This window comes from Hippocampus comes, unplaced genomic scaffold (genome assembly GCF_001891065.2).
Source record: "Hippocampus comes isolate QL1 unplaced genomic scaffold, H_comes_QL1_v1.1 scaffold475, whole genome shotgun sequence".
NCBI classification, from domain to species: Eukaryota; Metazoa; Chordata; class Actinopteri; order Syngnathiformes; family Syngnathidae; genus Hippocampus; species Hippocampus comes.
The window spans coordinates 3,746-27,700 of record NW_017804881.1 but is presented as its reverse complement, the minus strand read 5'-3'; the positions used below and the strand labels follow the sequence as shown (position 1 = coordinate 27,700).

At 54.6% G+C, this 23,955-nt stretch overlaps 3 protein-coding genes across 3 annotated transcripts in view; 1 reads left to right on the top strand and 2 right to left on the bottom strand.

Annotated features, from left to right (window-relative positions):
* fam120c (family with sequence similarity 120 member C) overlaps window positions 1–1,283 on the bottom strand; it is a 21,045-nt gene extending 19,762 nt beyond the window's left edge. The window contains exon 1 of the mRNA XM_019882075.1: window positions 22–1,283. Within this exon, the coding sequence (XP_019737634.1) occupies window positions 22–164 (143 nt within the window). The 5' untranslated portion in view covers window positions 165–1,283. The remainder of the gene's footprint in view (window positions 1–21) is intronic.
* A 1,372-nt stretch (window positions 1,284–2,655) lies between these two features.
* On the top strand, window positions 2,656–10,328 carry LOC109522996 (isocitrate dehydrogenase [NAD] subunit gamma, mitochondrial-like). Its single transcript, XM_019881832.1, has 12 exons — window positions 2,656–3,228; window positions 4,154–4,195; window positions 4,367–4,381; window positions 4,469–4,566; window positions 5,758–5,873; window positions 5,950–6,010; window positions 6,434–6,566; window positions 7,012–7,145; window positions 7,224–7,326; window positions 7,708–7,854; window positions 8,475–8,630; window positions 10,227–10,328. Exons 1-12 carry the CDS (start codon window positions 3,169–3,171, stop codon window positions 10,326–10,328), a joined length of 1,167 nt encoding a protein of 388 aa, XP_019737391.1. The 5' UTR covers window positions 2,656–3,168.
* A 3,890-nt stretch (window positions 10,329–14,218) lies between these two features.
* Window positions 14,219–23,501, bottom strand: LOC109522989 (monocarboxylate transporter 1-like). The gene is made up of 5 exons (XM_019881819.1): window positions 23,362–23,501; window positions 18,737–19,024; window positions 16,300–16,443; window positions 15,423–16,220; window positions 14,219–14,643 (listed from the first exon to the last, which is right to left on the bottom strand). The coding sequence occupies exons 2-5, from the start codon at window positions 18,951–18,953 to the stop codon at window positions 14,219–14,221; spliced, it is 1,584 nt and encodes a 527-aa protein (XP_019737378.1). The 5' UTR covers window positions 18,954–19,024; window positions 23,362–23,501.
* Window positions 23,502–23,955: the final 454 nt, after the last annotated feature.

The window sequence follows — 23,955 nt, the reverse complement described above, 5'->3', positions numbered from 1 at the left end:
GGGGGAGGCATGGGCCCCGGGTGGTGAGGGTGGTGCGGATGATGGTGCGGGTGGGGGTGCGGGGGCTGGCGGGCCGCGGTCCGGGCGAGCTTGAGCAGGTCCACGGGCACCGCGGCGCCGGGGCAGCGCTTCTCCAGATACTCCTGGAAGCCCTGCACGCCCATGACGGTGGTGTTGAGCCGGTGCGTGTGTCCGGGAGCGGGCTCGCAATACGTTCGGTACGCCGTGGTTGGAACGGGGCGAGGGGCGAGACGAGCTAGCTAACTGCGAGCTAACCGTCTGCCCAAAGACTGAGTGACAAGTGGTCCGCTTTAGCGACACCCCAACGAGTCAGGCGACCGATCATGCGCGATCGCCGCCCGATTGTGCTTGACGACTTTCGTCCGCTCCCCTCCACGGGACCAAACAATGACGCTTCTCCGATTTTTTTTAGGCGCTCGTTGGCAGCGCCGCGTCCATCTCTGTGGGTTTTGCCGAGAGAGCCACAAGGCCGGCGGAGCTACGAGGAGTTGTCAGTTTCGGGCTCGCTCCGACCGCAACATCGCCAGCTCTCTAATACGCAGTCGCTGTCGGGTCGAGTCCCAAAAGTGTCCGATATCGACGCAATACGTGGAGAAATGCTCACGCGTGCGATGAACGCGAGACTGCGCACTAGTTAGCAGGGCTGGACGGCCACTTCGCGGACATATTGAAGCGAGCGGCTAGCGCGACTCTTTCAACTGACAGCGACAATATTGGCCACACAGTCAGCTCGAAAGCGGGTTCAAATTCCGCATTTGAGTGACCAGCTCTGAAAGACGATGCGCAATAAAACTCGTGGCGTGTTGTATTTGCCAAGTGTGTACGTATGTGTGCACGCGAGCGAGCGAGTGCGCGCGCATCTGTGTTGTGTGAGTGTGTGAGCTGCGTGCGTGCGTGCGGCGGCTAGCTGCTGGCAAGGGTCCCCGGCGTGATTTTGACGCGTCAACTCCCGACACAAGTCCGGGGCGGATCCGACGCGGAATGGGATGGATGTTTGACGGATTAAAAGAAAATAAAGTAAAAGAAGAGAACGCGAAAAGCCCGATGGTGCCTCCCTCGCTGTCGTCCGGGCTCACGGCTCCATGTTGCGGAGGAGAAGCTCACTTCCAAGCGACAGCAGCCATCTTGCGACTTCCTCGCGGGCCAGCCGAGTGGGAGAGAAGGCGGAGGAAACGCAAGCGGGAGGCGTCACCGCTGCGCCTCCCGGGAAATGTAGTTCCATACTAACATCGCCGCCGTTTCGCATCGGGGAATCCACCTCCCCTAAAAAACTACAAATACCGACGCTACGATAGCGACCGATTGTACCAGACTCGTCAAGCCGAGAGGCGATTTCTCCCAAAAGTGTTCGAATTCACAATGAAGCGAGTAAACGGCGTTTATGTGACAACATCAAAATGCGATCCGCAAGTGTCTTCCCCAACACGTGAATATTTACAAGTGCTTTTTTTAAACCGATATTGGTCAGATAACCTGGATACTCGTAAGCTTGACACATTTACGTATTGATGCGAGGGGTTGGCTGAGTGTTGATTTCCCCCACGAAAATGCCGCGCTTCAGATCTTCCGTCAGTAACAGGTAGGATGGCTCGCTTCCGTTCAAGTTGGCGTGTCTGTCTCCCCTCTCCGGTCAAAAGCGGCACTGCAAGCCCTGACGCCGGAAATATGAAGCATCCACTTCCTGGTCAAAGTGTGTGGCACTTGGCTGTTCTTGCATGAGAGGACGGTAGTTTATTTGAACCTTTTTTATTTTTTTTTTAATCTAGCGAATGGCTGAAACATTTTTTGTTGACATTCAAAAGATATTCATTTCAAATTTGACGATTCAATGAAAATGAATGTGAAAGTTATTTGAAAAAGTGAATGACAAAAATGGACAAATTTCACATTAAAACACTGTCCAAGTAGATACTCAAACTTTAGGGTTGCGAGGATTGTGATTTGCTAGTCGAAATTATGATTTTAAAATGCAAACACTGGCAGTATTGTGAGACATCTTTAAGATGATCAGAGCCTGGAAATTAAAATTATTAAGTATTAAAAAGAACACATTCTCATATGAATAAATGTAATTTGTCCAGATGTTATTTCAGTCATGTATCAATTTGGTAGCCCTTCACACAATCAGTACACATGAAGTAGCTCTCACTCTTAAAAAGGTTGCTGACCCCTGATCTCGTGTCTGAAAAGCGTGATCGGTCGTCACTAAATTTCATATGCGCAGCCTTTCTTATGCCTTTCTTACACTTCAAGATGGGTAAACAGAAAAGCAATTGGCACAATATTTTTGAAAAAGCTCCTATGAGGAAAAGCCATGATCACGTCCGCAAAATACCAAATATTGTACCGTACTAATCACTAAATTGTGACTTGGTTTCTCCACTGACTCCCCTGTGGACTGAATGAGTGTTCGCGAATGGAATTGTTGAATAATCAAAGAATAAAAAAAAAAAGGGTTCCTCGGTGGTAGTGCAGCAGATTTACCGACAGATGGCACTGTTGCCCTGTGAGCGCTCTGTTTGTGGTGAGGGATGACGTCAGAGTCGCCGATGGCGTCGCCGGCCACTCGCCTGACTTCAGCGACGGTGTGGATATGCGGGTGCGAAAGGTTGCGAGCCCTGCGACCGACCGGCGTGTAGTCCGCCTTCCGCCCGAAGTCAGCCGGGAAAGTCTCCAGCGGCACCAGCCCACGACCCTCTTCGGGATAACCCGTGTTGAAAATGGTTGGATGGGTGGACTGATTGTCAAATGTGATTTGGCGTCTCCCACTTCTGGGAACCTTTGACATTATTGGATAGATTCAAAATGAGAATTAATACACAGCGCACCCAAGATAACTTGAAATGAAAACTTATTTTTTTTTTTTTAACTCTTTATGAGGGAGGAATCGGCATAGGCCCTGCTTCCCGTAACTGCACGTCTCTGCGTGCGTGCCAAATACGTGTGTACAGTCACGAATTATTTCTACCTAACGCGGTCAAGACGTATTTGCTCTGGGTTCCTTCGACTGGCTAAAATCGGATTTGTGTCGTGGATGAGCCGGTCGGCGCGTGGGAGAAAGATTGACTCGTGAGCGCTCAACAAGTGGCCGCGTGCGTCTTCGGTCCGTCCAAGATCCCAAACCCACCGGCGAGGAGGAGAGGCAGCATGACGGCTCGCGTCTTCCACTACATCAAGCCTCTGCTTGGCAACCGGTTGCTGGCCAAGGTATGACGCCCCCCACGCCCCCCCCCCCCCCTTCCCGCTCCTCTTCCAACGTCGAGTGTGGCAAGTTTCCTTTTTTATTTTTGTCACGTTTGATTCGGATTGGGCGCCTGTCAGCGGATTAACGGCCCGCTGCAGTGAAGGGTCCCTTTCGTGTCGCCATCCCTTTAAGCACCTGCACGTCACTCAACCATCTTTGATCGCAGAGTGGCTGTAATAGACTCCACTGAAACTACAAGTCCTAATTGAACTATTGAAGTCAAAGTCAAAAAGTAGCCTACGGCAGACAATGCAGTGCACGAAGTCCAAGGTGCATTTTTTTTCCTGACATGGCGCAATGAAATACACTCTTTATTCAAAATAGTTTTGCTCTTTCGTTGACTTGGAATACGAAAGTCTTATGGGATAAGAGCTCGCAAGCTGGCTTGACTTTTCGCCGTTTAAAAACATGCTTGAACATGTTGCCAAAAATTCTAAATCAGAAAAAGATGCGACGAAGCATTCCTTCGAACAATTCTCAACTTGGGTCGTGGGGAATATCTTGCCTCCCAGAATCTGTTGCGTGCTCCAAGTGTTCTTTCCATCACTCAAAACCTGAACCACGGTTTACTCGGCTCTCTATTTCTGGCTTTTTACGTCGTGTCGTCCACAGAAGTCGAAAACGACGTAACGAGCCTTGTGACAAAGCAGGGGGTAAAAGGGACAGATTTTCGGAGTAAAAGTCAAATGTCACCCGGATAATGAAGACTGGATTACAGATGCTCGAGAAACGTAGACCAAAGCATTTGCGCTTGGTTCCCTGCCAGCACTTGCACCCTCGTGCTGTCGCAAATCAGACGTAAACGTACGCCCGAGTCGAAGGAAGGCAGAAATCGCTGCACAACTTGGCCAATCTGCTGACGGTCCCTTCTTCTCTTTGGATCCGCAGGCCTGCGCTTCGGCTTCCTGCCGCCAGAAGTCCACTTCCACCGTGAGCAACGCGCACACCGCCGACACCAACTGTTCCTTCTGACCTTTGAGGCCACTCGGTTTTTTTGTTTCAAGACATCGAGTGTTTGTGTTCCACACTGTCCTTCTCATTCACATCCCTCCCCTTTTCTCTCCTGCGCCACAAATGCATCTTTTCCTTTCCTCCATCCAGACTCGTCAGATGATCGTGAGTACGCGTCATTAGCGCGCAGGTCCCAGACATGCAGCGGGATCCCGGTGCAACGGCGTACATGCGTGTGTGTGTGAATTGCAGCCTCCGCCGGCGCAATACGGAGGCAGGCACACGGTGACGCTGATTCCCGGAGACGGCGTCGGGCCCGAGCTGGCCAAGCACGTGCAAGAGCTCTTTCGGTGCGGAGGCGACAAAACGCGTGATGTCACAGTCGGCCGTCATTCCCTCCGCCGTCAACGACGCAGTCCGGTGTTTCCCCAGCCTTCATCGCGCCAAGGCACATATTTGACTTTTCACAAAAAGGAAGGACGCGGCACATCTCCAAACCAAAAAAGTCCCCCAAACTCGACAGCGCGCCTCCATTTTCTTTGGCTTTGAGACGAGGTCTCTGGAGCTCCGGGGTCCGCTGGCGGCGGGACGTGCCCGGAACACTCCGGAGGGGAGCCGGGCCAAACGCACCCTCGGCATATGCCCGAGCCGCCTCGTCCGGGGCCTCCCGACGCAGAGCCTGCGGAGGAAACCGATTTTGGCCGCTCGTTATCCCGGACCTTGTACTGTTGGGCATGACCCTCAGCTCGTGCTCATAGGTGAGGGTCGGGAGGTCGATGCCCCGGTCAGCCGAGAGCTTTGCTTTCGGGCTCGGCTCCTTCTCCACCCCGATAAAGCAATCTCGGTTCCGCATCACCGCAGACGCCGCATTGATCCGTCCTCCCCTGACTCGTGAACAAGAGCCCAAGGGAGCTGAACTCCTCCCCTTGGGGCGGGAGCTCATCCCCGACCAGGAGCGGGCGCTGCGCCCTTTTCTGACCGAGGACCGGGGTCTCAGGTTTGGAGGTGCCGACTCTCATTCGGAACGCTGCGCACTGGGCTGCGCAGCGCTCCAGTGTAGGGGTGGCTTCCTACTGGGAACCGCCACCCAGAGTTTCAGTCCCTTGGCATCCTTTGCCGTTCTTGCGAGCCATTCCAGCCGGTTGCGTGGCGCCGTTCTTTACGAGCGCGACCCTCGTCCATTGCGCGTGTTGCGCTCATTCCATTCCCACGCACCCTCGGGGATCCCGCTGAGGGTGGAGAGCGGGTCCGCTGTTCCGCAGCTCAGTGACAAATGGCATCCGATAATAAGGAGGACGTCGTCTCGGGCGACTCACAAAGGCGTGACGTATCTCTACGGCTTTCTTGTATTTCTGGCGGAGGAGCAAAGAAATTGTTCTTCCTGCCTGTCGATGGCATCGATCGACAAAGAAAGATAGATTGGAAAGAAATGAATTGAATTTCACCCGTTTGGGCTGGGAATCGGCCATCTCAATCTGCGCAAGATGTTTTCCGCTGGCAAAACTGCACACACCAACATACCGGAGCGGTTTTTCCCTCAGGTTCTGTTGCGTTCCGCTGGACTTTGAAGTCGTCGACGTGGACTCGTCCTCGGCCTCAGAAGCGGACGTCAACAACGCCATCGTGGCGATCAGGCGCAACGGCGTCGCGCTCAAAGGTAAACTTTGCTCGCGTTCGCGTGCGTCTACGGCTCCGATCCCGCGCGGTTGCGCGACTTTGATTTTGATCCGCAGGCAACCTGGAGACCGACCACAATTTACCCGCCGCCCACAAATCCAGAAACAATCTTCTCCGGTGAGTAGGGCCCGTCGCACGCCGACGTGGAGATTCGGCGCGCCCTCCGTTGCGTCCGCCTCGCCGCAACAAGCGTCTGCGCACCGGCGTGAGATCTCTGTCCATTCACTCTTAGCGGCTCGCTGCACGGACCGAAATATCATTTGCTTGCCTTGTCCTACCTTCGTCACTGAGCGGCGAGGCAGGAGAACAGAGCGAGTTGTTCTCATCTCTCATGACAAAGTTGCTCCTCACGTCGGTAATCGTTGCCTGCGTGGCAGCGAATAAGATGTCCTTCTAACAAGGACCATTCTCACGTGACTCTTTTCCTCGCCGTCCTCTACGACGGGCCAAGAGATTTCCCTTCCTGTCAAATACGTGCCTCGGCTCAATAAAGGCGGAGAAAAGTCTGACCCGCGCGTCCGCCGCCGCATCTCTTGGCAGAACCGCTTTGGATCTGTACGCCAACGTGATGCACTGCAGGTCTCTGCCAGAGGTGCCGACCCGACATCATAACGTGGACATCGTGATCGTCAGGGAGAACACCGAGGGCGAGTACAGCAGCCTGGAGCACGAGGTGAGCGCCCGCTTTGGCGCTCGGCCCCGACCTCCAAACCTCCTCAACCGTTTGCGGAGGCCGGCGACCCGCTTGAGTCACAGGCTTGAGTCCGGTCGCCAACGTCAGGACCGCTTTGGCCCAAAGCGCCCAAAGGCTCGACCCGACCCCACTCGACGAGTCTTTTGCGTTGAGGGTTCCAAATCTGCATTTTCAATGCGGTTGCGCCTTTGTTTGAAGAAGAGGCAAGAGTTGCGCCCGCCTCGCCCGGTCAAGGCGTCCGCTCGCAACGCCCCGAGCGTCTGACGCTTCCCGGCCACAAAAGAACATGGCGCCAGAGAAAGCCTGCCATATTTGGGTGTTTATCATGTTGGAAATGTCGCCGGGACTCGTCCTTGTGGATTTTTTTGCCGCCAAAACTCCATCCAGACTTGCTGGAACCTCGCACCTGTGCCCCCTTGTGCAGAACGTCCCGGGAGTGGTGGAATGTCTGAAGATCATCACCAGGAGCAAATCGTTACGCATCGCCGAGTACGCCTTCAGGATGGCTCGTGAGAAAGGACGCAGACGAGTGACCGCCGTGCACAAGGCCAACATCATGTCAGCGTCCCCGCGCAAGCCGCGCCGCGGCGCTACCCCCCCGCGCCCGGCTTGATCTCACGTCTGCGTTTGGAGTAGGAAGCTGGCCGACGGCCTGTTCCTGGCGTGCTGCGAGGAGGTTGCCGGCGCTTACCCGGACATCGCCTTTGACAGCATGATCGTGGACAACGCGACCATGCAGGTGAGCGGGGGGGGGCAAAGGACAAAATGGCCGCAGTGGCAAAAATACTCGCGCTCTGTCCATCAGTAAGAGTGCAGATTAAAAAAAAAAAAGTATATACTCTGGTCACGGCAGAATGACCGATTCAACTCCTTTGCCTAACCCAAAGTACAACATTGCATGAAAGTACAATTTTGGGGGGGGGTATTTGTGAGTGTCCATGACACACACGGTCCATGTTTGGTAACTTGGCACAACCGCCGCAAAAAGTCCTGCGCTCGTCGTGCGAAGCAAAAGGCTCGAGTACGTATACCTGAGAAATGGGGTGAAGTACTGCAAGCTTTGACCCCCGGCTTGACCTCTCAGCGCCGCAAATTGCAAACGTGCGCGCGCGTGTCTCAGCTGGTTTCCAGGCCCCAGCAGTTCGACGTGATGCTCATGCCCAACCTGTACGGCAACGTGGTGAGCAACATTTGCGCCGGGCTGGTGGGCGGACCGGGCCTGGTGCCCGGAGCCAACTACGGTCGCGACTACGCCGTCTTCGAAATGGTGAGTTCTCCGTCCGTCCACTTCTCCTGCCGTTCGCGCTCTTCACTCTTGGCGGGGTGTTGAGAGCGTCGCCCTTTTCGGGATATTCCGGCATCAGGATCGCAACTCCTGCGATGAATTGGCGATTGACTCCTTTTCAGTTTCATGATTTGCAATTCTAACTGTGACTGACGACATAACCGGCGCTGGGAGAAGAAAACGAATGACCAGGACAAACGGCACAGTGGAATTACAAACGAAACGTTGTGACCAGTGTAAAAAAAAAAAACAAAAAACAACCACCGCCACAGTCCAAACTTTCACGGCGAAGGTGTCATTCTGTGACGACATAATGCAGGTGCCTGCTTTTGGAATGCGGGAGGTCGCCACGGAAGCAAAATGTCGCTTTTGACTTCCGTTCGTCGCGACTTTTGGACGACACGCATTTCGGACCGGGCCAGGTCGGCGTACGGGGGCGTCGCTCGAAACGCCGACCGCGAAAGGCCAAGGCGTACGTGTCATCTGGGTCGGCCCGTTGAAAAGCCTCCGCTCCTTTTCTCCCGAGCGCCGCGGAGGCGCCGTGCGCACGCACGCATACGCTGCATGTCTGCAACCGTTTTGCCGCGGCGCTGCGCCCGCAGGGCACCAGGAACACGGGGGGGAGCATCGCCAAGCGCGACGCGGCCAACCCCGCCGCCATGCTGCTGGCCTCCTGTCTGCTGCTGGACCACCTCAAGCTCGGCGCCTACGCCGCCATGATCCGACGGGCCGTCCTCCGCGCTCTCAGCGAGTCTCGGGTAGGTGGGGCTCGTCGCCCGCCATCCGTTGGGCCGGCGCGGGGGCCGGGTGCGACAGTCAAGGGCGGGTTCCGTCGTGGCCATTGGAGACGGCCATGCGGGCTCATTGAATGGCCACGTCAACGTTGCCAACAAAAACGGGGCGTGGGGTTTGTCATCAACCAAATCGATGGCTCTCCTTGTCCACATGCCAGGCGAGACATGACCTCTGCCGCTCGATGTCAAGGTGGCGCCATACTTGCATGAAATCCGCTTGTTGGATTTTCACCCGACTCCTGCGGATTCCCTTGAAGCGCTTCAGCGTATACATTCCCGCTTTTTCGGTTCGTTCGACGACGTTCCCACGGAGAGCGCCCGACTCCGTCCGTGATTCATCGATTGACATTCGGATCTTCCAAAAACTAAATTGACCCATAAACGACCTCGCTGAAATTCGTGCTCCTTTCGATGGCACGGCGGGGCGCGGAAGAGCGGCACGAGCCGACGCTTTCTCGGTTTGAAACGAAGACGTGGGGCGGCCCGGCTCGGGCGGTCGAGCGCCCCACGAAGCCCCGGTCGCTCCCGATGGTCCTTCGGCGGCGATGCTCGAAGCGCTCCGGGGTGCCTCAAGCGCCAGACAAGAGAAAGCCCGCGAAGCGTCTGTCGGCACGCAGCCGCAGATGTTGCCGAATCACTTTCACCTGTTGCGGATGATGAAAGAGCGGAAGCGGCCGGCCGATTTCGACCCGCCCCCTTCAATTTGCCGACGCGGCATCAAAGCGCTTCTGACAGGGGCGCGATTGCGCGCCGTGACTGAGAACGAGCTCCAGCCGCCGCACATGAGCGAGGCCGTTCGGGTTCGCCGCAAAACCATCTCAGGCCCTGCGGTTCAAAGTCAAGGCCCGGGGGCCAGATCTGGCCCGCCACATCACTTGATGTGGCCCGTCGAAGCAAATCAAACATGTCCCCTTTCATGATGCTTGCTAAAATCTCGACCAACTTTTTGAATTGTCATATGGAAATAAATAAGAGCGATATTGGAAGCATTTTTTTGTGACCAAAGCCCTCGTGACACAAACTTAAACAATCGTTGAATGAAGCATTCTTCCTGACTTGTTTACATGTTGTCACAGTCATAACGGCCCTCCAAGGGAAAGGCCAACTCCAATGTGGCCGGTGATGAAAATGGCTTTGACACCCCTGATTTAGGGCCTCGTTTTGGAGACGAGTGCGCTTCCTCGGTCAAAAAAAGCTTGCTTCCAAGTCGCGCGATCCGTATCGCGGATTTTGTGCGGGACCAAAGGTGGTTTTATATGTCTGCGGGCAGCCCCCCTGTCTCCCTTTCATTCATGCTTGCTTTCATGACAAGGAAGGGAAACATTTTTTTCAGCTTGTTGAACATTGAAAATGTTTGATTCATTCAACCGTACGACGGATGGTGCGTACGTAGCGGCGTCCTGGAAGTTTTCTCAAAAAATGTATCTCCTTTGCCTTTTCTGTGTATCGGGATGGGGGAGGGCAACGCATCTGTTCCAATTGTAGCTCGGCAATTTGACTTTCAGGCTTTCCCGAATTTCCGAGAGCATTCTGTTGGTGACGTGTCTTTTTGTCGCCCAGCTGCACACGCGGGACCTGGGCGGCCAGGGCTCCACGTCGGAGGTGGTGCAGTTCATCATGAAGGCCATTCAGAGCACCGGCCCGCTCACGGTCGGCGTCTAGGGAAGCTACGACGGAGGCGGCCGCGGGCTTCGCCGTTTTTGTTTGCGTCCGACTCAGCCTTTGTTCAAGCTGCCGAGTGCGATGGGCGTTTCCTTCGAGCTAGTCATTGGGACTGGAATCTCTGTAAAGACCACCTTCTTTCTTTCAGATTAAAACGCAGCTGGCCGTCTATCGGCACTGTGAAACATTTCTGACGCTTCCGATGCGCTTCTTGTTTTTCCAAGTGGCACACTGGCTGCCTTCCTTTCCCCCTCACGAACTGATCACGCTTGCAAAGATGATCGCGAGTTCATTCCAAATGCCTCATACCGCTAACTTCCTGTCCATCTGCATAGGTGTCATTGTTGAGAGGACAAAGCGATAAACGGATCCAGGTGACGGACAGAGTAGAAAGATGCCAAGACGAACTTAAGATTCTTATACAGCAGGCGAAAAAACATGAAACCAAAGTTCCCGTTACCGCAGTATGCTTGGGGGCCCGACGGAGTCATCGGGAAAATCACCTGCCCGATCGAGAATCACCGGTGATGAATTTCAAATCAGGATAGCATGTGAAATTAGCGACGGAAAACGACTTGTTCATTTTGGCGCTCAGCATCAGCGTGGGCGGTGTTACGTCAGAAAAGTCATGAGGTCGAGTGAATCCTTGCTTGAAAAAGCCACCGAGTTAGTCATGGGATGACTTGATCACAAAAGTAGCTCGTTACTGGGCAAAATCGATCTATTCACTGAGCTTCAGAGCAAATCATTTTCAAAAGACATTTGAAATGAGCACACCCACCAGGTAGTTGTGCGAAAAAAACGTCAGTGTTGACGGCACTCCCAAGTTGGTTAAGCCCAAGTAAAAATGTCAACACCATTTATGTGCCATCCATAAACTCCCAATATTAGACCACGTGTCCCGTCAGCGACATGTCGCTCTGTGCCACATCGCAGAGGGGCGGGACGACATATTCAAGAAACAAAGTGCTGTTTGAATTCTAGCCATATCTTCAGAATTGAGGACGTGTTTTTTTTCGTTCTGACATTTTTCAAAAAGCGGGCAGAAATGTGCGTGGCCTGTGCGCGGCTGTTTGGGGACAAGTAAGGTTTGGAGTTGAGACAAGCCGAGGGAAGGGCCACGTGTGCCATAAAAGCCATTTCAGCAGCACCACCCCCGTCTGCCGGGCTGTTTGGCCACCGCGAATAGGCCCGGTGGACGGCTCCCCAATCTCAAGGTCGGGCCACGGCAATCGGTCAGTCGCATCGAATCGTCTTCCTCCGTGTACATAACGATGACACTTGCATCTCCCCAAATACCTCCGAAGTCTGTCGCGCGTGTGCGACAGACACGCCGGAGCTAGCTTTCAACACTTTCGGGGCAGTCAAAGAAGAGTTATCCCGCCGTGCGCCCAATCAACATCGGGAAAAAAAAAGGAAAACGCGACGACAGAGGAGATTCCACTCCGCGTCGTATGCCAAAACAGATGCAGAACACACATTTTGAACAAGCCAATACCACCGATGGAGTGCTTTGCACTCTGGAGGCTGCAGCCGAGTCACGTCAAATGACAGTCTCAGACGTTCTGGGCGAAACAATTCAAAATATGTTTTCGCTGACGGCAGCAAATTCAACTCTCACGACCTGAGACGGATCGTCTGCACAACATAGACCGAAAGAATTTCTTCACCTCAAAGAAAAATCCTGAATATTAATATACAGGAGGAGATTGATAAAGGCTGTGTCTAACTTCATAGGTCCACCGAAGGCCGCATGACACCACGGTTGACTAGTATCTCTCTTTAAAAAAAAAAAAAAAAAAAAAAGATTCAAAATGACACAAGACAACAAACAGAATCAAAGAAGAAAAAGTACCACGAGTGATGGGCAAAATGACACTGGGTTCAATGCGTGGGTCCAAAGTGGGTGTGGAAAATAGTCTGGTTGGAGGCGCGTGTCAGTGACGTCATTATCAAATGACCGACGGAAGTGACGTCTCGTTGGGGCTGTGCGTGTCGAGCGAGAAAAATCACGTGACAGGAGAAATGAAACCTAGCTTGGGGCGCGCGTGCCGAGCGGTAAGGTCACGTGATCAAGTACAACACAGCATTCGCTCATGATTTACCACAAGGTTCAAAACGGGTTAAATCTGGCGCCCAAATTGAGGTGTTGAGAGAGAGAGAGAGAGACACGTACATTTTGTTCGGCGAGAGATTGGGAGGAGTTTTGTTTGGCGAGTTAATAACAAGAGTTCTTCATCTTGAGTTAGCTATTAAATTGAGTTCGTTCGTCAGTCAGGTAGTTATCCATTCATTCATTTCTAGACCCAGAGAGAGAACGTTCAGGAAAAGTCAGAACTGCCAAGCGCTTTGTTACAGTGCAGCCGTTGTGAAAGCGTTACAGAAATAAAGACGCATTGTTCGTTCCGTTGCCTATCCAGAGATAGTTGACATAGATATAGCTCTCGGAAAAGTGGTTTTAAAGTGCACTGCCCTAACAGATCATCTTGAATGTACAGCAGATGAGAACGCATGAAACTAATCTGCCCCTGTGTCGCAGCACGGTATAACGCGTGCCGGCGACCGACTACTGCCGTCCTACTATTGTGCACAGACTTGTTACATAGATAAGATTGATATGTCACGTTGGGCGGTACTCTCGCGTTTTCACGGCCCTCCATCTTCAGGATGACAGTCGAAAAAATGCTACATTGTGACATTGTTGAAAAACCTTTAATTCCTTCATTCTACCGCCATAAAAATATCACAGTTACAGTAATTAGTATGACACTTGAAAACCCAAACAGCCTATTTTCCAGACATTTCATTAAAAAAAAAAACGCCCCTCCTCCACAATGTAAAACTCAAATGCAAAAAAAAAAAGGATATATGTACGAAAGAAAACTTGGTTGTTCCCATCCCCTCTTCACCGTGAAAGGCTTCGGGTTTTGTGTCTCGATCCCTCAGGGCAGCGCGGAAAGTTGTATCGATCATATGTGTGTGATGAAATTGGAGCCTCCGACTCAGCGGACGGACAAGCATTTGGCCACCAGAGGGTGATGTCGGACCGCAAGTGGCACTGACGTCGTCGCGAGTTCATTTGATTGCTCAGAAAATGATTTGCCAACTCCCAATAATGTGTCTTTGTGTATCGACACAGCGATAATGAACAAACCCTCCAGTCGATGGCAGAAGGCACGAGGAACCTTTGGATCATCACTCGATGCCGTCCAAATACGTACAGCGGAACGACTGCCTTGAATCAATCCCAACAGGCCCGCATTGCACACGAAGAGACCATCTGGAATTTGATTTGGGTTTACTTTTGTCCGATGAAACGTTTTTGCTTGTAAAACGCGGGCCTCGTAAAGGTTGGGAAAATGCACCGATGCGCTTTGCGAAGCCAAAAAGTTAGCGAAAGATCGAGAGCAACGCGAGGAGATCGGGGGAGAAAAGGAACCAAGTTATCATTCACAAATACGTGGCTAATAGTAGGGAAAAAAAAGCTAAATGATATTTTCGCGCTTTGCGAAGCCAAAAAGTTAGCGAAAGATCGAGAGCAACGCGAGGAGATCGGGGGAGAAAAGGAACCAAGTTATCATTCACAAATACGCGGCTAATAGTAGGGAAAAAAAAAAGCTAAATGATATTTTATCTTGCCGGTTTTGGTGTTCGCTAATGGCAAGTGCAGGATATTGTTGGCACGTGTTTCATCACCGTCATCCTCTCCTAAACTGAAAAACAAAACCAAAAAAGACGACACGCGGTGACTTCAGCCGCTTGTGAAACTAATTTGACACTTTCTGTAAGTGAAATAGAAAAACCACCACACTGGCACCTTCGAATTTGATCGTCCATCTACTTGGAGCTCACATATTTGTCCAGGGCTACGTGCGTGTGCTTCACATCTTTCAAATACTGTACTGACGTCGCCCCGTGAGAGGCACAAACCCCTCAGGCACGACAATAACACGCAGGCAACCAAAACCAGATGAGAGTGCGCTGCAAGTCCGGAACTGAAAAGGGTGTGCGTTTGTGCGAGTGGTTTTTTTTTGTGATGGCGTGCGCCGTGCGCGTCGGTCTCGCCGAGTCTGTGGCGCTCCTACACCGTGTTCTCGTCCACCTTGGACCGCCTGGGCCTCGGGGGGCGAGGCGGGGGCCAGCATGGCGGCGCGCTCCTCCTTGGGCTCACCTTTCTCCTCGGCCTTCTTCTCTCGCGCCAACAGTTTGTAGTTGATGCCCATCCCCACGAAGAGGAAGAGGCTGGCCACAATCAGGATGACGCCAGACGAGATGTACGTGTAGTCGTAGTGCTGGTAGTAGTTGTAGAAGCTTCCTGCGAGAGGAAACGGGAGGACGTCAGCTCGCAACAAGGGGGCCCGTTTACCGCGACCGCAGTGACGGTTGACTGCCGCCTTCAACCGAGAGTCACGACTGAGACAAATTGCGATTGGTGACATTTCATTCGAGTTGAAAGAAATCAGCAGCAGAAGTCGTGAGCAAGAAGAAGTCAATGACGCCGCTTGTTTTCCAGAGAAGATGGCGAGACGCAGTATGAAGAGTCCTGAACTCCCTCTTTCAACACCGGCGTTGCATTCCAGAAAGCCCCCGCAACATCCAACAAGCCAAATGATTCCACCACGTCTGCGGAAAATAGCAGAGCCGGCCAACTTCAGTGGAGGAGGGGCCCGCAATCTTTCAGCCTCGCTTTTGGCGGGACAACAATGGAGCACACATTGCTTGAAAAAATGCGGACATCTAACGTGCGCTGAATGGACTTCATTAGCGAGCGGCCAGTTTTCAATGCCCCAATAAAAGATTCACACAATTAAAAGATTCCCAATCCGAACGCAGCAACGACGGGGCTTGAAAATGGCGTGCCGGAAGCCCATCCCAGCTGTCTTTGGGTCGGCTGCCATTCTAAAATGGCCCCAAAACGCTGAACAAGAACCCCAAACTAAGAGCAAGAATTCATTTTGCACATTTTTTTTTTCACAAAACAAACAAAAAAAAAAAAACTCCCTCCAAATGTTCCTATTGATGAGGTACGATGTCTGTCTTGCATTCCAAATCCTTCAAATAGCATGAGTGTGCGTGTGTGTCATCCCGGCGTACCTGTGAGCGGGGGTCCCAGCAGCACGGGGGCGCACTCCACGATGGTGACCAGGCCCACGGCGGACGAGAACCTCTGCGCCCCCACCAGATCCATCAGCGTCTCGAAGAGCACCGAGCTGAGCCAGCCGAAGGCGAAGCCGAAAAAGACGGCGTACACCACGAAGCCGGTGTAGTCGCTGGACAGCGGCGCCAGCACGTGGCACACGCCGTTGTAGAGCACGGCGCCGGCGAAGAAGTACTGCACCCGCGGCCGCACCCACTTGGTGTTGGCCAGCAGGCCCATGGAGGGCCGAGCGAACATGTCCACGAAGGCCAAGATGGACAGGAGCAAGGCCGCCTTGTCCTTGCTGATGTCTTTGCTCTTGGCGAAATTGGAGAGGAAGACGAGCGGCGCGAACAGGCCGAAGAACATGATCACGTTGCCCAGCAGGTAGAGCAGGAAGCCGCGGTGCTTGAACAGCGTCAGGTCGATGAAGGAGTTGACCGTCTGCAGCGCCGTCTTCTTGGGCCGCGCCTCGCCCTCGCCCTCGCCCTCCCGGGCCTTGGCCCGCGAGGGCCGGGGCCCGATGGGGCGCATGAGCGAGCCGGCCACGCAGCAGTTGAGCAGTAGCCCCCCCAGGATGAGGAAGCTGCCCCGCCAGCCGAACCGGTCGTACAGCCACGAGTTGAGCGGCGCCAGCGTGGACAGGAAGACGGGGCTGCCGGCCATGGCGATGCCGTTGGCGATGGGGCGCCGCTTGTAGAAGTACTTGCCGATCATGGTGAGCGCCGGGTTCAGGTTAAACGCCAGGCCCAGTCCTGGACGAGAGGGGCAGACTTTGAACGGGGGGGCCGCGGCCCGCGAGAGGGGCGCGGGCGGCCAAACGCGAGCGCCCACCTCCCACCACGCCGATGAAGAAGTAGAGCTGCGTCACCGTGTTGCAGAAGGAGGCGGCGACCAGCCCCGACCCCGCCAGGCAGCCGCCCAGCAGGATGATCGGTCGGCTGCCGAACCGGTTCACCAGAATGCTGCTGATGGGACCTGAGGGAGGACATGGGGGACGGGGGGCAGAGAGACCGCATTCCTCATTGGCCTGAAAGTCTGTTCACAACTTGACGTGCAGCGTCAAGATGGACCGTCAGCGGTGCGGACAATTCCAAACGATGGACGTGCCTTACCGGGGCTGAATCGCCAACTGCGGTGGCGTGGTGAGAGGGCGCGTTGAGGGGGGAACCTTTCAAGGGGCATCCAAGGACAAAACAAAATTTTCGCTCGTCGCTTGAAGAAATCAAAGCCCCGCAATCGCTTGCAGAGTCGCAAAATTCCCGCATCAAAAGCCAAGAAGAGCGCAGTGACTTCGCAGTGATAGGTCGAGCCATCGGAAAGGGAAACAAAAAGGCCGCATGGGGACTTGCACCCACAAGTCGGGGGAGATGGTGACCTTTGGTCTCCGTCGCCCCATTCCGTTCCCAGCGGACGTCTGCTCACTTTGACGACGATGACGGCACGGCGCCCCGAGGGGGAGGCCCAGAGAACATTGTGAATGGACGCTCGCGTGGATTCGCGGCCACCTCCGAATACAAAGTACCCGAGCGGCGCGGTCCGGGCCGGTCCGGGCGCTTGTATTCAGAGTTTCGCGCAGCGGGCGACTCCAGGCGCTTCACGCAGCTCAAAGCGTTCGAGATGTTCAAAGGCAAAGCCGAGACAACAAAACGGTCGGCGACAAAGAATTCTCGTCGAGTGAAGCGAGACAAACGTTTGGTGGCAAAGTTGGATTGCAAAAGAAGCTTTTTCCAGTGCGGCGCACCAACGCAAACGGCAAACGGCAGAAGCCCGGATCGGAGCCCCCAAACTCGCAAGCGCATCTTGGGGAATGCTCGTCGCTCAGCTCACTTGTTGACCGAGCAAGTGAAAGCGGAGGGCATGCCGGCTCATGTTTTGGGGGGTTTTTTAATGCTGGGAAATGAAATTGTCCCACGGCATTTTCTTGGCAGGACTTTGATGGCTCTTCACAGGGGAAAAGAAAACGTCTCAACAGGTCACCATCCACTTCCGGGCGGCGTTTTGCGCATGCCAAGCTTGCGACGACTCAGCAGAGAGAGCCAAGTGGGTTTTTTTTTCTCTTGTCCTAGCGCGCGGCGAGCGAGCGGCCGTGAAACTTGCGCTCCGACGAGAACGACGCGCACGCACGCGGCGACAAATGGCCGACGGCGCTCTTTCTTGCTCTCTGGCAAAATGCAAAAGGAGCGAGGAGCCGCCGTCTCTCGGGGGGATGACATCAGAAACTTTGTCCCCTGCTTTTTCTCTCAGCGCCAACACTTGGGAAACCGTAGTCGACGCCTTGGATGGCTTTTAGTTTTGGCTTTGTTTATTTTGTTTTTCAAAATGGAAGTCGTTCCTCCGAGGGAAGCGACGCGAGCCAAGAAAAAGGCCGAGAAGAGGAGATGTACGTCCATTCTGCGTTTACTCTGGCTCAGCTTTGTTGACGTCCCCCCCCGCCCCGCACTCAAGCCGGGCCTTTCCCGGCACCGGCGAGAAGTGAACTACGAGTCGGCGCTCGGCCCTCCCACACAACGGCCTTTGTCTGCCAATAAAATCCTGAAAGTTGAGAGGCGGTGCTCTTTGCGATCCGACTCCAAGGTTCAAGTCGCAAATGACACATCGTGCCACCCCCCCACCCCCGATGCCAAGCGGCCGTGGGAGGAGGCGCCGCCCTGCCAGCGACTGAATTCCGAGTGGCCCAGGAGAACGGACTAAATTGTCAGAGGAGGAAGAGGGGGGCCATTCAAAGGGGGGAGGAAAACAAAAAAACCCCAAGCAAGCAAGCGCTTCAACATCTGGCTCCTGTTACGCCTTTGGGCACTCCTCCTATTCTTTCCTCAGCGGTCACAAAAGCTCCCGCGTCCTGATTCTGAATCAAAAACACACGCGAGTCTCGGGGGGGGGTTCATGCGGGGAACAGACGTGAGCGCGCAGCGTGCCCGCCTCGTCTATGAAGGGCGAGATTATCATCCGGGGCCAAAACTGATCTGAAGCCGAACAACGCTCCTCATAAAATGTAAGAAAACGCCATTCCCGTCTGCGGCCAAAGAAAGATTGGGAACGGCGACGGCTATTTCGACACAGTCGGAAAAAAAGGTGCCAAAATGGCCGTCGGCTCGGGATCGGAAAACCGAGCGCAGGATCCCCAAAAGAACTCTCAAATGTCACACGGCGGGAGTTGTCGTAGCAGCACCGGGCGAGAGGCCGGCCGGAGACGGAGGAGCGGCCGACTCCGAAGTCCGTTTCGCCGATCGCAACGCGGGCCTGCTTTTGGGGCGCGTCGGCCACTTACCTCCGGCATACATGACGGCCAGCATGATGGAGGAGATCCAGGACACTTGGCTGGGCGTGGCGTCGAAGATCACCTCGATGTCTTTGAAGAAGACGGTGATGGATTTGGGGAAGGCGTAGGAGAAGCCGATGGAGATGAAGGCGCCCACCACCACGGCCCAGCCCCAGCCCCCCTCGGGAGGGGCGTATCCCGCGGGGCCCCCCGCCGGAGGAGGCATCTCTGCTCGGGGAGAAGGCGGCGGCGGCGGCGGAAGGACGAAATCGCGAGGAGCCCGGATGGAAGCGGCACCTGCGGAGAGGCGGAGCCGAGTTACACTCCACGCGGGAACGCGGGCCGTGCCGACGCCCGCTCGCCACTCTCGGGTCTTTCCCGCCGAGATGGAAAAGCGACACGAGAGGCGGGACGGGAGTGCGGCCGACGGGGGCAAAAATAAATAAATAAATAAAAACGGCGAGACATCAAATGATCAACGCGTTCTGATATGAAGGCGTGCGCTGAAAACCTTTCGGCGCCGTTGCCGCTCACGCGGCGTCGCGGCCCGCCCAACGAATGGCGCGGAAACAAAGGCCCCAAGCCCAAACAAAGCTTTTAAACATGACCGTGTCCTCATACGTCTGTGGCAAATGTCGTCCTTTGCGCTTGGCCATCTGAAGCCAACAAACAAATGCAGTCTCGCTGGACTGGATGGACGCTCCCCACATTTCCACCCATTCGCGAGCCGAACGGGTACGGCAGCAAATGACAGAATACAAAAAAAAATAATAATAATAAATACGTTTACCGCACGCTCGTAAGGAGGAACCGAGGGAAGGGAAGTTGCGCCGAAACTCAAGTGAGCAAACAGGAAGGTCATTAAATGCGGCCGCTCGCTCACAATCTGGCACAGGAAGTGAGCGCTGTACGATAAGGCTTCCAGGTTGCGCACATGACACGCGCGCTTTCATTCCGACGGAGGGCCCGACGCGCTCGTGCAAAAACTTTGTGAACTGCTCAGGCAAACGGAACAGCGAGGCGATCCGCCGACCGGGCGCAACCCGACGCGCGTTCGCTCGACGGACTGAACGGCCGCACGGTTGAGTTTGCGTGCTGTGGGAAAACAGGCTTCAGTCAGCGCGTCAAGAAGAGCCAAAGAATTCAGGTTTTGCGGGGGGGGGGGCGTTCCTGTCTCAGGTTTTGAACGCAGCGAAACATCCTATTCCCCCCTCACTTGGGTCGAGTTCAATTCAACAACACTCGGCTTTGATACGCTTCCAAGTTTCCCCGAAAGGATCAGAGCAATCGATTCGTTTTCTGTAACATGCTAGCGCGTCTCTTCCATCAAAACACGCTCGGCGATGACCCTGAGCAGGAAACGCAAAACACCGCACTGACGCATGAACTTTCCATGAAGGTTTGGTGCTTGTTGAACTTTCTCCGCGTTCTCACCGCCGCACTGCTTTCGCACGCCACCTCGCCACGCGGGATCTGCACCGTATATACACGCGTTCGCACCACTCACTCCTGCCATCTGGTGGTGATTGATCAGACTGAAATCCTTCCCGCAGCCTTGCTACTTGGGTTTTTTTCTTGTTTTCATCGGGAAAAAAAAAAAAACATCCAAAATGCATGTTCACATTTTGGATTTTTAATGAGTTCAAGGGAACTCGAGTCCAAAAGGTTCTTGACAGTCCTGCCTTCTAATGTCCCTTACTAGTGTAAGCACGGTATTCCGGTTCATACGGCGTTTGGGGAATCGGAACGTGGCGGCACGAGCCGCCCGCTTTGAATCCATCCGATCCAATCCAGTCGAAGGGGGCGGCCATTTTCTCTGCTTGTTGCGGACGGAAAAATGACATCGCGGTCGCCCAAGGCTCAGCTTGCGCTTGTCACATGACCAAACTCGGAAAACGGCGAGTCGACTTCCTCTTTGTCCAACAGACTGTGCACTTTTGTTTACTGAGGCGGCTGGCCGTGTGACCTGCGAGGATCTCAAATGTCAAAAGGCTTCTCTGATGATTCCTCGTTTTAGCTGTGGTTTTATTCTTGATTGTCAAGAGTGTCCTTGAGTGTTTTGAAAGGCGCTTATCAATAAAATGGGTGACTAGGATGATTATGAGGATTAAGATTTCAGGCATGCTCACCACCAGACAGAATAACAAGCAAAGAGGAGTCCGACTTTGGCTCATCGCTCATTTTGAGTCGGCTCGATCGGGCGCCCGGTCGCGCTTAAGCTAAGTGGCCGCGTAACGCTCGCCGGCTTAGCATTCAGCGACGTGTCGAGCCTTGCGCTGATGGAGCGCCATTCATCCCCCGGAGCGCCCAGCGCTCACCCGCGGGAAGGAGTGGCCCGCCGAGCGGGTGACGCTCACTCTGACGCGACGCGCTGGGCAGCCGTTTGCAGGAACTCCCCACCCCCGGCGGGGAGAGCGCTCGGCCTCCAAACGCAGCCCACCCGAATCACGGCATGATGACGCAACGCGATCCGACACCAAACGACTTCAGCCAAAGCCGTCGAGCCGTGGCCCGGCAACGTCCGTGACAGATCGAATTCCATCACGTCTGCGCTTGCATCATCATTTGCGTGTCCCTCTGTCAGATGTTGAACAATTTCATGTTCACATTGAACCAAAAGCCGGCGCACGATGCGTCTGAACCCCGCTTGGACCGGACCGTCACTAAAAAAACAAACAAACCACCAAACAAAGCCCTGATGATTTTCACAATTGTCGGTGGGTCGTTTTCCCACGCTTGAAAAGATTTCTCTCTCTTTCTCTCTCTCTTTTTTGGGGGGAGGGAAATGACATGCAATCGATGCGTTTGAAACCATCGATCTCGGCCCTCAGAACTGGCGTTTGAATGGGGGTGTGCAGACTTTTTCACTCGAAGGAAACAAACAGACGTTTGTTTGGTTTCCGATCGCTTCGGAGGCGGTGAGTCAGCTTCGGTTGCGCAATGGCCGCAAGCGTCCGAGAGGAGCGCGCGTGACGCAACACGACGCGGCCGCGCGCCGGCCCCGCAAAGGGGTCAACGAGCGAGCGTTCCACTCGGAGGCAAACGCACGCACTCTCTCTTTGGGCGCAAGCGACCGCTCGGGCGAACTGGGAGTCGGGGCCCAAGTCCAATGGAATCGGGTGGATGATTGTCAGAGTGACGCGGACGTGCCTGCCGTTGCCTCGCACGCACGCCGCCGGTCTTCTTTCTCATTCAGCTCGGCGACAGCGGGACGCGCTTTTTCGATTCCGGAGCGGTCTCGACTGGTGGCGTCACAGACGTACTCGAGATTGTACTCGGGGGGTTTTGATTGGAGGGAAACATTTGGTGATTGTGTTATTTTGCATCTCGCTTTGTGGACATCAGAGACCGCACGATTGCTCGTCTATTTGTTTGCACCGTCTGCGGCCTGCCGCTGTCAATCGGTTCTCAAGTGCCTGACTCGCTTCACAGATCGAGAGCGAGAGCGCTTGATAAAGAGCTAGCAAGACAGATCGAGATGGAGAGCGAGCTAGCTGATGAGAAAGAGATTTCGAGAGGAGACAAATTGCGACTTTCTCCATTTTGAGACATTTTGTTCTTCTTCCGATCCATGCCTCCATGATCTGAAGCGCTTTCTCCTCATGAGAGTCAGCCGGGCAGGCTGGACCCGGCCGTCTTCGGGCGGCAGGCGGGCGGGCGGGGGAGACGCCCAACCGGTTGCCAGCCGATCGCAGGGCACGCGTAAACCCAACGACCGTTCGCACACATAATCGCACCGCGAGGCCATTTCAAGGAGACGTGACAAGCTCAAGGCCCGGGTGCCCTCCCTCCACCCCAAATCTGCAGCAACATTCCACATTGTCATCTGAAAGAAAGAAGAGGTCTTGGAAGCCTTTTGTTGTTCCCAAAGCAGTCGTTTCAACAACAGCTGAATCAAGCGTTATCGGTGGCTTCTTTAGACGCTTTCAGTCGTCATCTTGATCATTCGCTCCGCACCGGGAGGCCTCAAGATCGCAGCTGCTTGGTTGTCACGCACCGACTAGTTGCACGAGCGCTGCTGCGCCGCCCGTTCTGCGGGTGCGCCGAACGGGTCGTCTCGATGAGCAAGACAACAGCTGAATCAAGCGTAATCGGTGGCTTCTTTTTACTCTTTCAGTCGTCATCTTGATCATTCGCTCCGCACCGGGAGGCCTCAAGATCGCAGCTGCTTGGTTGTCACGCACCGACTAGTTGCACGAGCGCTGCTGCGCCGCCCGTTCTGCGGGTGCGCCGAACGGGTCGTCTCGATGAGCAAGAACAACGAGTGCCCGCCCGACCACCGCGTGGACCTTCTGACTGCAACCTTCTCAAGCTGGACGTCCGCCGGCTTCCCGTGCGCGGCGAAAAATAAAAAGCAAGGACAAGATTGAGGCAAACGTACGACAGTCGTCAGTCCCGCCCCGCGGGGGGAGCGCGTCTCTGGCTCGGGGCTCTCCACGGGCCGGCACGCACGTTGGCCAGATGCGCCCGACGGAATCTAGGCAGGAAGCGAGCCTCCGCGCGGCTCGCACGCGATGCGAAGCGAAAAGCGCGCCCTCTCCAATTTCCCAAAGCCGAATGAGCCTCGACGCGTCGCGTTGATTAAAAGGCACGCTCGCGGCGTCGCTCCGAACCAAGGAGGAACGACCACCTACCTGGCGGTGGGGAATTGGGGTCGGCACACGCTCCCGACGTGCGGAGGTCGCCTCGGTGCTCGCGCTAGCAAACGAACAAGCCGCGGCGGTCGAAGAGCGGACGAGTGCATGTGTGGAGGGATGGGATGGGGTGGGGGGATGATGATGATGATGATGACGACGACCGACGCGGCGCGGCGCGCATGCGCACGAGCGAGCCACCCTTCCAAACCGGTGGAATCTCTCTCACCCAGGAAGAAAAGAAAATGACGTCGGAGGTGACCGGCTTGTCCTTTCGAGTGAGTTTCCGTTGCCGGCGGTCAGTGCCCTCATAGGCATCGGCTGCTAAAAGATTTTATTTTTTTTATGGGTGTGCTGCGTGGGAGCTGGTGAAAAAAAAAAAAAAATCACGCTCAGAGCCCTGATGGGACACGTCGCAAGCGTGACGACTTTTCGAGACAACACACAGACATGAGCTTCCTGAGCCACTTACAGCGTTCCTCATCAAAAGAATAAAAGCCACACGACAGGTTTTGAAACGCGATAGTTTGTGCCTTTTCCGATTTCCATCCGGTGTCCCTTGCCAGGTTGAGGCAACAGCGCAAGGACGAGAAC

What these genes read in the sequence shown, in the direction of transcription:
- LOC109522989 (XM_019881819.1), bottom strand. Translation starts at nt 18,953, where the DNA reads ATGCCTCCTCCGGCGGGGGGCCCCGCGGGATACGCCCCTCCCGAGGGG. An exon ending in GGCCGTCATGTATGCCGGAG is followed by an intron (nt 16,444 to 18,736) that starts GTAAGTGGCCGA and finishes GTCCTCCCTCAG; the next exon opens with GTCCCATCAGCAGCATTCTG. An exon ending in CTTCATCGGCGTGGTGGGAG is followed by an intron (nt 16,221 to 16,299) that starts GTGGGCGCTCGC and finishes CCTCTCGTCCAG; the next exon opens with GACTGGGCCTGGCGTTTAAC.
- LOC109522996 (XM_019881832.1), top strand. Translation starts at nt 3,169, where the DNA reads ATGACGGCTCGCGTCTTCCACTACATCAAGCCTCTGCTTGGCAACCGG. An exon ending in CAACGGCGTCGCGCTCAAAG is followed by an intron (nt 5,874 to 5,949) that starts GTAAACTTTGCT and finishes TTTGATCCGCAG; the next exon opens with GCAACCTGGAGACCGACCAC. An exon ending in ACTACGCCGTCTTCGAAATG is followed by an intron (nt 7,855 to 8,474) that starts GTGAGTTCTCCG and finishes CTGCGCCCGCAG; the next exon opens with GGCACCAGGAACACGGGGGG.